Source organism: Eleutherodactylus coqui, chromosome 4, assembly GCF_035609145.1.
Source record: "Eleutherodactylus coqui strain aEleCoq1 chromosome 4, aEleCoq1.hap1, whole genome shotgun sequence".
Classification (NCBI taxonomy): Eukaryota; Metazoa; Chordata; class Amphibia; order Anura; family Eleutherodactylidae; genus Eleutherodactylus; species Eleutherodactylus coqui.
In genome coordinates this window covers 36,535,650-36,550,849 of record NC_089840.1, presented here as the reverse complement: position 1 = coordinate 36,550,849, position 15,200 = coordinate 36,535,650, and the positions used below count along the sequence as shown (strand labels likewise).

The following is a 15,200-nucleotide window of genomic DNA, read 5'->3' as shown; positions in this document are numbered from 1 at the left end:
CAACAAGGTTCTGATCTTTTTGAAATAGAATACCAGCCTGATTGTCTAGCGGTAATCGGTGCAAGGGGTTTCAGGAGTGCCAATTCAGCTGGCAGAAACTGAACCGCTTGAGGTAATGTTTAAAGGGTCGCGATGCCTCACGTGCTTCCTTGTGCTGGAAGGTCCTGAAAGCATATTGGGAACTGACGTGATGGGACCCTTGGGATGTTGTATCAAACTTCACCCGTCCGGTGAGGCTCGTATACACCCCGCGTCTGAAAGTCACCCGACCCTCTGTCGGATGGCAGCAGACCAAGCGACACCTCTCCCTGTCCTCACTCTTACGCACACAGAGGAACAAGCTCTTAGCCCCCTTGGTCCGTCAGTACCCCCTGGCACATGCCCAGGAAGATACAATTGCAGACACTGTCTCTTCTTATGTTAACTTAAAGCCCTTAAGGAATGTGTCTTCCCAGCCAATACCCCTTTTGTTCCCCGTTAAAGAAAAAGAGTTTAAAGGGCCAGCCAGACAGTCAGCATTTGTTTGTATTTACCTTCAGGGGAAAGCAATACTGTTGGGCAGTGCTGCCACAAAGGGGCTCAGAATAGCCCAAAACCAGTTCACCAGATGCATGAAGCTGGTATTAGACGCCTGGCCAATTCCCGAGGGCACCACCCTCTTGTAATATGTTGATGATTTACTTTTTTTATGTACTCCTGACCCAAATAGTTACCTCAATGCATCACTAAGCCTTTTGTGTTTCCTCCATCAAGAATAGAAAAGCTGTAAGTTTACTAATGGAAGCCATCATGTTGCCAGAACGGGTGGCCATAATAAAGGTTACTGAAGCCCCTGTTAACAAATGCATATTTTGAGTTGTTTTTTTAATAGATGATACCAAGGTGATGGACAACTCCACACTGGATATGCAGTGGTCACACAACAAGATGTCCTAAAAAGCAGAATGCCTCCGCATGTCTCAGCACAAGAAGCGGAACTGGAGGCCCTCACTGAAACGTGTAGAGTGGCAGAAGGTAAGGCGGCAACCATTTACACTGACTCCCGGTATGCATTTGGCATAGATCATGATTATGGCCCAATATGGAAGGCCAGACAGCTTGTTATCTCAGTAGGACAGTCAATTAAGAATGGTGCAGCGGTGCAGAGTCTCTTGGAAGCCCTACTCCTACCTGACAAAGTGGAGAGCTCACATCAATTCCTACACCAGAGAAGCAAGAGGCAACGCCATCACAGACCACACAGCAAAAGCAGCGGCGCTCAAGCCATGGAAGAAAAGAAGAAAAGAAGAAAAGAAGAATTTAACAATAACTTTGGACTTTGACTAAACTTTGGACTTTGATAAAAACTTGGACTTTGATAAAAACTTGGACTTTGATAAAAACTTGGACTTTGATAAAAACTTGGACTTTGATATGCTAAAGACTTTACAGTTACAAGCCAGCAAGGAAGAAAAAGACAAATGGACTAAATATGTGAGCAGAAGAAATGGGACGGCGTATGGCGAACAGTCAGCAGAACAGCCTACAGAGGTCCCTGTCCCCCATGATGGCCCAACTGGTACACAGAATCAAAAACAGAAATGACGTCGACACTGAACAAGAATGGGTGACACCTGGGTTCTCTGTAGCTGCTGCATCATCATTTGTCCAATTTTGCATGATCTTTGCCGTAAGCAACAGGGCAGAAGTAAATTTGCCACATAACACTTGCCTAGACCACTCTACCCATTTCAGGGATTGCAAATTGACTACATTCAGCTCCCACTTGTTGGGAAGTATGAATATGTGCTTGTTGTTGTTGATTTCTTTTCAGGTCGGAGACCTACCCTGTTACCAAAGAAAATAAGCAGGTAATCACACAGGAGCTCATGAATGAGGTAATCTGCAGATATGTAGAGCACCTGTGTGACCAACTAACAATAACCCAGAATCTAGTCTTTTTCTCCCATTCCAGACCCAGACAACCTAGGGGGATCTCAATCCCTACAACCTGGAGATTGGGTGGTCGTAAAGAGACGTGTCCGGAAATCCCTAGGGCCCAGATTCAAGGGGCCCTATCAAGTCCTGCTGACCACACCTACTTCGGTAAAAGTTGAAGGAACTGTTGCTTGTCTTGGGACTAATGGGACTTTTAACGCCCTACTTTGCCCCCCCCATGAGAAGGACATTTTGCTTATTGATGGACTTTTGGACTCCTCACTCCATGCTTCACCCTTATGAGAGGGTGCAAAAAGACAATGCCCAGAACCACTTTGTTAGACACCACCAAATACTGGTAGATGGACTGAACACCTCACAGGTGAAAGACTGTTGGACTTGTACCCACGCCTCCACACCTGATGCCACTAGTTTTCCTTTCTTGGCTGTTCCTGTTCCGTCGAAAGAACTGCTTGCATGGACAAATGAAAACTCAGAAACCAGAGATAGCTGGTGGGGTAACACATTTAGTTCTTTGAACCCTGCCAATTGGTTCTCTGGTTTAGGAGGGTGGTTCATGGGAATTTTATAAAGTATGCTTCAAGTAGTGATGATTTTGCTCGTCATATATATTGCTTTAAAGTTAATCATGTCTTGTACCACACGTTGTAGTAAAAAGGCTTTTGCTAAACTATTAACCCAGATGGACTTTGGGACCACCACATGACTCTAGGGAATCTGGCAGGAGCTGGCACAACTCGGTTGAACGTACCTAGCATGATGGTGGACCCTATGTCCAAATGGGAGAATGTGAGGGGTTAATTCTAGATTTTCCCCTGTCTCAGAATAAATAAGGAAAATACATTTAATTTCTCTTTTCAAGCTTACTCATCTGTCCTGTTCCCGCTATGTGACCCTGAAACTTGCCTTATCTGTCCTTTCACATATGATATCCTGTTTCCCTATTCATGTTCCGAGAATCTTATCCAAGGACATAGTCTGCTTTGATACAACTGTCACCGAGCATTGATATATTGTTTATGTAGGAGACGTCTTTGAAAGACATATTGTTCATTAAAATTTGCAGATGTCCAGCGACCTTGGGCATGCGCAGTAATTAAATAACTACGTAAGCAAATTTCTTCTATAACTGTAACCTCTGCTTAATAAACCTTCACTTCGCTTATGACAATCCCATGGTGCATGTGGCTGTCTATTTGCGTCGTCTGAGTACTCACATCTAAGACTAATTCGGAAGCAGACAGCATCAGCTGATGGGTCCCCTTGTGACCCCCCTAACACTACTTGGCGCACCAACGAGGGACAGAAGTTAACTCCTTACCTGCAGCTGATACCTGACGACCCTGCCTGCCGACCAGCCGGACCAGAGGCCACGGGACCCCAGATCTACAAAACACCGGTGTAAGGTAAGCCCTTGACTTACCACTCTAGCTCTGGGTTCCCCGGACTTCAGTCACGTGTCGACAGACGGTTAGTTGCTGCATGTTTATAGGATGCTTCTGCCTGTTATTTACGGTGTTCTTAATAACCGTGCTAGACGGAAGAACCCTTGTGTATATTGCCATGCTGTCTGTTGTGTGCTGTAGAGAGTATTGCTTTTTGCCGGACTCATAATGTTAGCTGTAATTTGTAATAAGATTACTAAAAGCCGCCCAGCAAGGCAAGCCGTGGTCCTTCCTCTATCCCCGTAAGTATAGTAGTAAGATATTCGTAATATATTGCGAATAAATATCCTGCCCGTTGCGGACGTGGCGGAAGGGACTGAAAAGTCCAAAATATCCTGCCCGTTGCGGACGTGGCGGAAGGGACTGAAAAGTCCAAAATATCCTGCCCGTTGCGGACGTGGCGGAAGGGACTGAAAAGTCCAAAGTATTTCTGCAGTTGCGGACTCGCAGAAGAGAATAGCCTGCCAATACTTGGCAGGAGGGCCCTAAACAAATATCCTGCCCGTTGCGGACGTGGCAGTAGGGACTGAAAAGTCCAAAAGTATCCTGCCAGTTGTGGACTCGGCAGTAGGGACATCTATAGGAGATAAGTCCATAGTTAGAATGGGGTCTCAGGCTTTCCTGACACCCATTGAAATAATAAGATTGGGGGAAGGGAAGGACATCTGTAGGCAAGCCTATGAAATATATAAACAGACAGGTAAAACGACAGGAACCTTTAACTATGAGTTCTGGCAATAGTATGGGAAAAAGCATGAAAGATATCAGAGACGCCGGTTTAGAAAAAGGAACAGACAATATGGAAACAGCTAGAGAAATAGCAAAGGTCAGACAAAGCAAGTTAGCCGTGGGGAAAGAATGTAGCGAATTGTTGAGAAAAGCAGGTGTTTTAAAATTCTGGGAATCTTCAACTAGCAAGTTTGGGAAAGATTCAGAGATAGTCAAAGGTTGAATAAAAGTATGTTAGACAGATGGATTGAGGCAAGTGTAGATACGGCAGTTATCAGAGAAAGGGAATCCTTTATAGTTTGTGTTCCTTTGGGACATAAAGCAAGTTCATGCAGAATCTGTGGACAATTATGTGACAAATAACCATTAGTGTTTGTCTTGATGTTATGTACTCTAATCTTTGTTGTACGTCTTAGTCTTCTACAACAAAGTGTAAGAAAGTGTAAGAAAGTTATACCCCACTCATATCTGTGGGAGCTTTTAAGAATACAAGGGTTAAAAATGCGGAGAATGTTGCGCTGTTAGAAGCGCTTAGCATGTTGTTGTTTTTTTCTATGTGTTTAACTATTCCTCTGCCGTCCGGGTTTGATAGTCTGTGCAGAGAAATATACCTTTGTTGTTGCTAATGATTGGTGTTGTTTGAAGTCTGAATGTTCTGGCTATTTTCCAAAAATCTTAGTTGTTGTTCTGTTTCATAGAGATATAAAATTTGAGGTCATAGAAGAAAGAAAGACGTTGAATGAATTACGTGAATTATATGGTTTTAAAAATAGAAAATATATATAGGGATTTTAAGGTATATTTTTGCTTTTTATGTAAATGTCAGTTCTGTGATTGGTTGGACGTGTGCATGATTGCAAAATGTGTGTTCTTTTTTTTTTGGGGGGGGAAAATATCAGTGAAGTGATTGTTGTGGAATCTGGTGTACATCTCTAGTATTACAAACAGTTAACGTTTGACTGATTCCAGGGGGAGGTGGGAGTGATTGAATGCATTTGTTTGCAAGATGAGGACAGTTGCATCATACGTCCTGTGTGAACTCTTACTAACATTTGAATGAGACTTGACCGCATGAACGGATGAGAGTTAATGATAATGACCCGTGTTCAGACTGTAATGAATGTAAAATGTGTGATGCAGGTGTTGTGTGCTGATAAGGTGTTAGTCAGCCACCCACCGCATGTAGGCGCTGTGTGCTGATAATTTGGAAGCCTGCCAACAAGCCACAATTATACTGTCTCTGAGAGAATGTTCTGTAGAAGAAACGCGCAAACGGCCATACCTGTACTTACACCTGCTGCCAAACTCCGCACCTTTCTGGGCCTTGTTTCATACTGCCACCCATGGATCCACTCTGTTTCCTCTCTTATGCAACTACTCATTTCTCACCCTTTTACACTTTATCCTTTATTCTTTTCTGTACTGAATTTTCTGGCCATATGACAACAGTGTTGACACAAAAGCACAGAGGACAACCACGGCCACTTGGATACTACTCCATGAGGCTGTATCCAGTGGCTCGAGGAGTTCCCTCATGTGTTTGTGCGGTGGCAGCAGTACAGGCAATGGTTGACAAATCTTCGGAGTTGGTATTGAACTACCCCTAGTGGTCCTCACCCCCCTCATGACACCCGGAGCATATACACGCAAGTGCAACCCAAGCACTTATTTCTGGCCCGTCAAATCCAGCTACAATGTGCTCTTGTCATTCTTTTCAATGTTGCTACTACCTTGAACCCGGTTACTCTCCCAATTAAGTATCCTAGTTATAAGGGGGAGCAGAAGACATAGGTGATCTAGGTATTGCAGGTCAGCTATTTCTAATTTTTTTTTTTTCTTTCTCTCTTTTTGCAACAAGGTTCTGATCTTTTTGAAATAGAATACCAGCCTGATTGTCTAGCGGTAATCGGTGCAAGGGGTTTCAGGAGTGCCAATTCAGCTGGCAGAAACTGAACCGCTTGAGGTAATGTTTAAAGGGTCGCGATGCCTCACGTGCTTCCTTGTGCTGGAAGGTCCTGAAAGCATATTGGGAACTGACGTGATGGGACCCTTGGGATGTTGTATCAAACTTCACCCGTCCGGTGAGGCTCGTATACACCCCGCGTCTGAAAGTCACCCGACCCTCTGTCGGATGGCAGCAGACCAAGCGACACCTCTCCCTGTCCTCACTCTTACGCACACAGAGGAACAAGCTCTTAGCCCCCTTGGTCCGTCAGTACCCCCTGGCACATGCCCAGGAAGATACAATTGCAGACACTGTCTCTTCTTATGTTAACTTAAAGCCCTTAAGGAATGTGTCTTCCCAGCCAATACCCCTTTTGTTCCCCGTTAAAGAAAAAGAGTTTAAAGGGCCAGCCAGACAGTCAGCATTTGTTTGTATTTACCTTCAGGGGAAAGCAATACTGTTGGGCAGTGCTGCCACAAAGGGGCTCAGAATAGCCCAAAACCAGTTCACCAGATGCATGAAGCTGGTATTAGACGCCTGGCCAATTCCCGAGGGCACCACCCTCTTGTAATATGTTGATGATTTACTTTTTTTATGTACTCCTGACCCAAATAGTTACCTCAATGCATCACTAAGCCTTTTGTGTTTCCTCCATCAAGAATAGAAAAGCTGTAAGTTTACTAATGGAAGCCATCATGTTGCCAGAACGGGTGGCCATAATAAAGGTTACTGAAGCCCCTGTTAACAAATGCATATTTTGAGTTGTTTTTTTAATAGATGATACCAAGGTGATGGACAACTCCACACTGGATATGCAGTGGTCACACAACAAGATGTCCTAAAAAGCAGAATGCCTCCGCATGTCTCAGCACAAGAAGCGGAACTGGAGGCCCTCACTGAAACGTGTAGAGTGGCAGAAGGTAAGGCGGCAACCATTTACACTGACTCCCGGTATGCATTTGGCATAGATCATGATTATGGCCCAATATGGAAGGCCAGACAGCTTGTTATCTCAGTAGGACAGTCAATTAAGAATGGTGCAGCGGTGCAGAGTCTCTTGGAAGCCCTACTCCTACCTGACAAAGTGGAGAGCTCACATCAATTCCTACACCAGAGAAGCAAGAGGCAACGCCATCACAGACCACACAGCAAAAGCAGCGGCGCTCAAGCCATGGAAGAAAAGAAGAAAAGAAGAAAAGAAGAATTTAACAATAACTTTGGACTTTGACTAAACTTTGGACTTTGATAAAAACTTGGACTTTGATAAAAACTTGGACTTTGATAAAAACTTGGACTTTGATAAAAACTTGGACTTTGATATGCTAAAGACTTTACAGTTACAAGCCAGCAAGGAAGAAAAAGACAAATGGACTAAATATGTGAGCAGCAGAAATGGGACGGCGTATGGCGAACAGTCAGCAGAACAGCCTACAGAGGTCCCTGTCCCCCATGATGGCCCAACTGGTACACAGAATCAAAAACAGAAATGACGTCGACACTGAACAAGAATGGGTGACACCTGGGTTCTCTGTAGCTGCTGCATCATCATTTGTCCAATTTTGCATGATCTTTGCCGTAAGCAACAGGGCAGAAGTAAATTTGCCACATAACACTTGCCTAGACCACTCTACCCATTTCAGGGATTGCAAATTGACTACATTCAGCTCCCACTTGTTGGGAAGTATGAATATGTGCTTGTTGTTGTTGATTTCTTTTCAGGTCGGAGACCTACCCTGTTACCAAAGAAAATAAACAGGTAATCACACAGGAGCTCATGAATGAGGTAATCTGCAGATATGTAGAGCACCTGTGTGACCAACTAACAATAACCCAGAATCTAGTCTTTTTCTCCCATTCCAGACCCAGACAACCTAGGGGGATCTCAATCCCTACAACCTGGAGATTGGGTGGTCGTAAAGAGACGTGTCCGGAAATCCCTAGGGCCCAGATTCAAGGGGCCCTATCAAGTCCTGCTGACCACACCTACTTCGGTAAAAGTTGAAGGAACTGTTGCTTGTCTTGGGACTAATGGGACTTTTAACGCCCTACTTTGCCCCCCCCCCCATGAGAAGGACATTTTGCTTATTGATGGACTTTTGGACTCCTCACTCCATGCTTCACCCTTATGAGAGGGTGCAAAAAGACAATGCCCAGAACCACTTTGTTAGACACCACCAAATACTGGTAGATGGACTGAACACCTCACAGGTGAAAGACTGTTGGACTTGTACCCACGCCTCCACACCTGATGCCACTAGTTTTCCTTTCTTGGCTGTTCCTGTTCCGTCGAAAGAACTGCTTGCATGGACAAATGAAAACTCAGAAACCAGAGATAGCTGGTGGGGTAACACATTTAGCTCTTTGAACCCTGCCAATTGGTTCTCTGGTTTAGGAGGGTGGTTCATGGGAATTTTATAAAGTATGCTTCAAGTAGTGATGATTTTGCTCGTCATATATATTGCTTTAAAGTTAATCATGTCTTGTACCACACGTTGTAGTAAAAAGGCTTTTGCTAAACTATTAACCCAGATGGACTTTGGGACCACCACATGACTCTAGGGAATCTGGCAGGAGCTGGCACCACTCGGTTGAACGTACCTAGCATGATGGTGGACCCTATGTCCAAATGGGAGAATGTGAGGGGTTAATTCTAGATTTTCCCCTGTCTCAGAATAAATAAGGAAAATACATTTAATTTCTCTTTTCAAGCTTACTCATCTGTCCTGTTCCCGCTATGTGACCCTGAAACTTGCCTTATCTGTCCTTTCACATATGATATCCTGTTTCCCTATTCATGTTCCGAGAATCTTATCCAAGGACATAGTCTGCTTTGATACAACTGTCACCGAGCATTGATATATTGTTTATGTAGGAGACGTCTTTGAAAGACATATTGTTCATTAAAATTTGCAGATGTCCAGCGACCTTGGGCATGCGCAGTAATTAAATAACTACATAAGCAAATTTCTTCTATAACTGTAACCTCTGCTGAATAAACCTTCACTTCGCTTATGACAATCCCATGGTGCATGTGGCTGTCTATTTGCGTCGTCTGAGTACTCACATCTAAGACTAATTCGGAAGCAGACAGCATCAGCTGATGGGTCCCCTTGTGACCCCCCTAACAAGAGCCTATGTTTGTCGAATCCTGATGAACCTTTGAAAATCTCTATCTTATACAGAACACTGTTAGAGACAGAACTACAGGAGGGGGGCAGGACACTTGAGCAGGAATAAGAGTGGAGCCTACATGGTAGTCCCTCAGGGGAGATGTGGAGGAAGGCATATGCCCTGACCCATAAATAAAATATATCAAGCAGGATGCAGGAGCTTAATTACAAAATTCTGACACGGTGGTATAAGACTCCCATTGGGTTGGCAAAAATTTTCCCCCAGTATCCAGATCTGTGCTGGAGGTGCCTCAGGAGCAAGGGACATTAACCCTTCCAATCCACTCTCTGACCTCTAAAGACATTATGATTTAAGGCTGTACAGCTCTGATGTTGGAAGACATCCGTCTGGGTTCTCTTACTGTATATTGCCAGCCTCTCTGCTGTCAGTGCCTATCCAACGTGTCACCTCATGCAGTACTGGCTTTAGCCAGCATATAGCGCCATTGTATAACGGCAGAAAAAGAATAAGCCCCCTAGGAAAGCCAGGATACAAATTGGATTGGAAAGGGTTAATCCACTTGTAGTGGTCCTGCCCATTACTTCAACCACTCTGTCAGGAGGTGGGTGCATTGTACACCTCGGTTTGTAAAAGCCTGATCAACCTTACACCTGAAATTGCTTTGTTGTCAATGATTCTGGGCTCATTGACCTGAATAAAAGGCTCTCTTCTGAGACTTTTCCACTTGCCATGAGACAGATTATTGCCAGGAAATGGAAATCTACTACCCCTCCTTCGAGGGTGATATGGCTGGAATCCTTAGACAACCTAAAATATATGGCGGAGCTATGTACTAAAGATGAGTTGAGATTTACCAAATTTTATTTAACAAGCGATGTGCATACACTTTCGGTCTTCACCAGGATTGAATGCCCGCCTCGTTGACGGTGCCATCACGCCTTGACCTGGCATAAACTGCCCTTTACCTACTTAGCGTAGACTGCGACTGGACTTTGTGCTTAGATCAGATCCTTGACCCAGGGATGTTGCTCCAAACATGTTGGAGAACTAAACTCAGATTCTTCTGTCTCTTCAAGTAATCCCAGACAGGCTGGATGATGTTGAGATCCAGACTTTGTGAGATCATATCATCGCTTCCAGGACTCCTGGTTTTGTTTTTTTACATTGAAGATAGTTCTTAATGACATTGGCTGGATGTTTGGGATCGCTATCCTGCCGCAGAATAAATTTGGAGTCAGACATCTCCCGGATGTTATTCATGATAGATAAGTAACTTCCTGTATTTCTCAGCACTGAAGACACCATTAATGTTGACAAAATCTGTTTGCTGAAATGCAGCCCCAAATTTGGAAGAAACCTCTACCATGCTTCGCTGCTGCCTGCATATACTCATTATTGTACCGCTCTCCACCGTGCTTCACTGCTACGTACACTAATTATTGTGCCGCTCTCCATCGTGCTTCCCCACTGCCTGCAAACATTCATTATTGTACCGCTCTCCATTATGCTTCACAGCTGCCTGCACTCATTATTGTTCCGCCCCCCCACAATGCTTCACTGCTGCCTACAGACACTCATTATTGTACCGCTCTCCTCCATGCTTCACTGCTGCCTGCAGATGCTCATTATTGTACCGCTCTCCGCCATGCTTCACTGCTGCCTGCAGGCACTCATTATAGTACCGCTCTCCACCATGCTTCAGTACTGTCTGCAGACACTCATTATAGTACCACTCTCCACCATGCTTCAGTAGTGCCTGCAGACACTCATAGTACTGCTCTCCCCCGTGCTTCAATGTTGTCTGCAGACACTTATCATTGTACCGCTCTTCACCATGCTTCACTGCTGCCTACAGACACTCATTATTGTACCACTCTCCACCATGCTTCAATGTTGTCTGCAGACACTTATCATTGTACCGCTCTTCACCATGCTTCACTGCTGCCTACAGACACTCATTATTGTACCACTCTCCACCATGCTTTAATGTTGGCTGCAGACACATTATTGTACGGCTCTCCACCATGCTTTGGTGCTATCTGCAGGCGCACATTATAGTACCGCTCTCCACCATGCTTTACTGCAGCCTGCAGACACTCATTATTGTACCACTCTCCACCATGCTTCACTGTTGTCTGCAGACACTCATTATTGTATCCCTCTCCACCATGCTTCACTGCTGCCTGCAAACACTCGTTATTGTACCGCTCTGCACCATGCTTCATTGTTGTCTGCAGACACTCATCATTGTACTGCTCTCCACCGTGCTTCACTGCTGCCTGCAGACATATTATTGTACCACGCTCCACCATGCTTCAATGTTGTCTGCAGACACTCATTATCACACCACTCTGCAGGCCTTCAGTGAACAAACTGCTTTCTGTTACAGCCAAATATTTCACATTTTGATTCATTAGTTCAGAGGACCTTTACCCGTTTCTTCTACTCTTTGAAAGTATTCTTATGTTGCGCCTTTTTTCCCCATATCTGCCTAAAACATTTGCAGTCCTGTACATACACATTATGGGACCCTTGCCTGCAGTGCACAAGCTATATGTATGCATGTAACACCCCTTTTCGCACAGTGTATGAGCTATAAATATGTGACCATCCGTCCCTGCCTGGATTATATATAAGGGTGTAGGCCCCCACCCCCCCCACCCCTCGCAGAATTTAGAAGTAATCCCTCCCCGCAGTGGATAAGCTGCAATATATACTTGTGTGTTATTACTGATCCCTTGCAGTGTATAAGATATCCCCCTCCCCCCCGAGGGGACACCATGATGGATCACAATAAGCAGCAACAGTTTAAAGTTTTTTATTATATATATTGTACACAGGTTTGGCGCAGTTTCGCCATCAGGCATTGATATTAAATGGTTGGTCATATTTTCCTTCTCTGATGAGCTTTTCTTTATTCTCCTGTAGAAAGTAGAATAAAAGAGTGAGATGAGCAGAGGAGCTGACAATCTATCATACAGGATTCTATGCCCCACACACTTTACAGTGAAGCTCCACCTCTGAATCCAACTTACATCTCAAAGACATATGCTAGAAAGAAGTTGCTGGACTTAAGGCCCTTTTACATGGGTCAACAATTCAGTCAAACCCTTGCAGGAACCCTCATTTACCCAACTGTCGGCCCATGTGAAGTTGCACCCAATCAGCCGATGAGCGAGCGATCATTCATCAGCTGATCACATTTTTGCGCAGCCAGGGGAAAAAAAAAATAAATAGTCCTCGGCCGCTCATGTGACAACTGGGGATGAACAGATAATAAAAGTGGTAGGCGCCCTCTTACCTGATGCTTTACAGAAGACAAAACCACTACAATCGCGGTCGCGGGCACATCACATGGGTGCTGCGCTGAAGTGCAATTCACCATGTGCTGCAGTGCCCAAAAGATTACTTGGGGGCAGCACCGCTGTGAAAGTGGAATTTGGCGGCTGGAACCAGGATGGCTTCATTTTCAATAAAGCGCTGGGTAAGAGGGCACCAGCTTTATGCAGCGATGTAAAGGATCATGGATCCCAGGGGGCGCTCTACTGCCCATTCACTGGCAGCCCAGTGATCTGTAGTCTTCACCTACATGAACTAACTAGTAATTATTAGGAAATTCTATAGTACCATGGTTTCTGGTGGTGCAATGCACCTCACAGCTCTGCTACATACACGCCACACTCACAGCTCTGCTACATACATTGTTCATGCCATACAACAAGAACCAGAAGCAGCAGAGGAGATGAAGGACCTCCACCCCTGATCACATGACGGTGATGCTCATCCCAAGTTAGTTAATGACTTACACGCTCCACCCCTGATCAGATGATGGTGACATCAAAGGCCCTGCATCCTTGTGCAGATTACAGGCGGATTAAAAAAAACCTGCAGCCGCAGTTGCCATGGAATACTAATAAACATCTAGCTGGGCAGCAGCCGCATGCGTATAGGACCTCTGATGAGGTCACCGTCATGTGATCAGGGGCGGAGCATGCAAGTCTCTCACAAACACACGGACGGACGGGTCGTCATTAGTAGTTTGATTGTACAGTGACTGAGCTCTACACCTCCCGCAATGCAACACAACATGATGTGAATCAAGGTCCATACAACTACGAACTGACATACATTTCAACTATAATTTACACCAGCTTCTAGGGTAAACAATAGTAAATTTGCCAGGCCCGCCTCCTTTTCACCTAGCCCCACCCACTTTTTCAAATGTGTCGGAAATCAGCATAAAAGGGCCGAAAGTCAAAATGTCTGGTTTGCGCTTGTAACTTGCAATTTTCATATGCCAGAGATCTGGCGTACAAGGCCCCTTTGTGTTTCAATTCCCCACCATTTTCACCATCTCTACTTGCTGTCAATGAATAGGAACATTATAGCTTCCATGCAGACCGAATACTCAACACAGCTGAGTGTTTGCTACAATTGTATCCAGTCTAGCCAATCCTTTGTGATCTCCTGACTGATCCAACCAGCATCACCCCACAACGCGCCTCTCATCACGAAGGGGAGGCAGGGAAAGTAGGCGACATCTTACCCGATCAGTCATGATAATTTTGTAAAAAAACAGGAAGGGTCCCGCCGTGCACAAGAGGCCGAGCAGCAGGTTTCTGGGGGTCACCCGGAAGTTGTTGTAGACGTTGACATTCCGAGCCATCATCCACCGCGTCACAGCTGGGTCGTGCTACAAAGAGGGGGAAAAGATGGATGACAGCAGCAGAAATGGGTGCGTGTCAAGACCCCCAGCAGTGCCCACCCCACTGCCATGTACAGTATCTGCCCTCCAGCAGCCCCCTCTTCCTCAGAGGTTGTGACAAACTTCTACAGATGCCACCGACATCCCCTGAATGCTTGAGATCAACCTCATGGATTCGAGACTGAACTGACTTTGCGAAGGACGGTGGTGGCGGCTCAGCAGGTCGGGGGCTCAGAACCTTCACGCACTTCTTTAAAGGGGTATCGCATTCTATAAGACCTCGATCGGCTTGAAGTATTAAGGTAATAGAATACATACTCCCCCTTCCCCACCGCTGCTGGCTCCCCATAATCCGCTGATCTTCACTACCAGGTGCAGGGAGTGGGCAATGACATGCCCGAAGAAAGGGCCATCTGACCGCTGCAGCCAATCACCAGCTCCCTTCAGACAGTGAATGGCGACGGTCCCAGCATATCAGACCCTGCCGTACAGACTGGAGTGTAAGGGGTTAATGATGAAAGCTGTATAGAACAGTGCAGAGTCTGCGCTATATTCTATACTGACCGCTATATAGTCATGTACTGTATATACCTGCCCCTCCTCACTACTATACCAGTCACTGGACCACTATGTACAGCCCCCTGCTCATCACCACAGCCATCATGTCCCCCATCCGTCCCTCTTCACCACAATGCCCTTTACTCCATTGGATAGGCCATCAGTAGACGACCAATGGGGCCGAGCCACCTGTGACCCCCAAAAATCAGCTGTTCACCAGGCAAGGGGGCTTTTAACCTCAGCTGATTTCTGCAGGAAGCAGACAGCTCTATTATCACTGCAGTGAAGTGAGAACAGTGAACTTTGCCTGCAATACCAAGCCTGGCCACTGCAGCAAGCACAGAGCTGTCTGCTTCCTGCAAACATCAACACAGTGCATGAGCACAACAGCCCCTGGAGATGCTGATCTATGGGGGTCCCCTCCTCCCCACCATCAAGCCCCAGGAGCCCCTTCCTCCCCGCAGTGCCTATCATTTCGCCCCCAGAGCCCCTCCTCACCACCAAGCCTATCCTGTGCGGGTCATTGAGCTTCAGCATATACTCATTCTTGAGCCGGGCCCGCAGCGACTCCCTCTTTTCCTGCAGCCTCAGCTGCTCCGGGCTCTGCTGAAAATACCGGGCCGGATCCAACTCCGGCGGCCGGCTGGCCAGAGGACTCTCCTTGTAGTCCTTGTACTCCACCATGATACAAGGACACGGTAACGGCTAGAATGGAGCCGCTGGTAGGAGGTCTGACGTCAGAAAACCA

At 45.8% G+C, this 15,200-nt stretch overlaps 1 protein-coding gene across 1 annotated transcript; it reads right to left on the bottom strand.

Annotated features, from left to right (window-relative positions):
- Positions 1-11,991: 11,991 nt before the first annotated feature.
- NDUFB4 (NADH:ubiquinone oxidoreductase subunit B4) lies at positions 11,992-15,200 on the bottom strand. Its single transcript, XM_066599255.1, has 3 exons — positions 14,951-15,200; positions 13,736-13,882; positions 11,992-12,111 (listed from the first exon to the last, which is right to left on the bottom strand). Exons 1-3 carry the CDS (start codon positions 15,134-15,136, stop codon positions 12,049-12,051), a joined length of 396 nt encoding a protein of 131 aa, XP_066455352.1. The 5' UTR covers positions 15,137-15,200; the 3' UTR covers positions 11,992-12,048.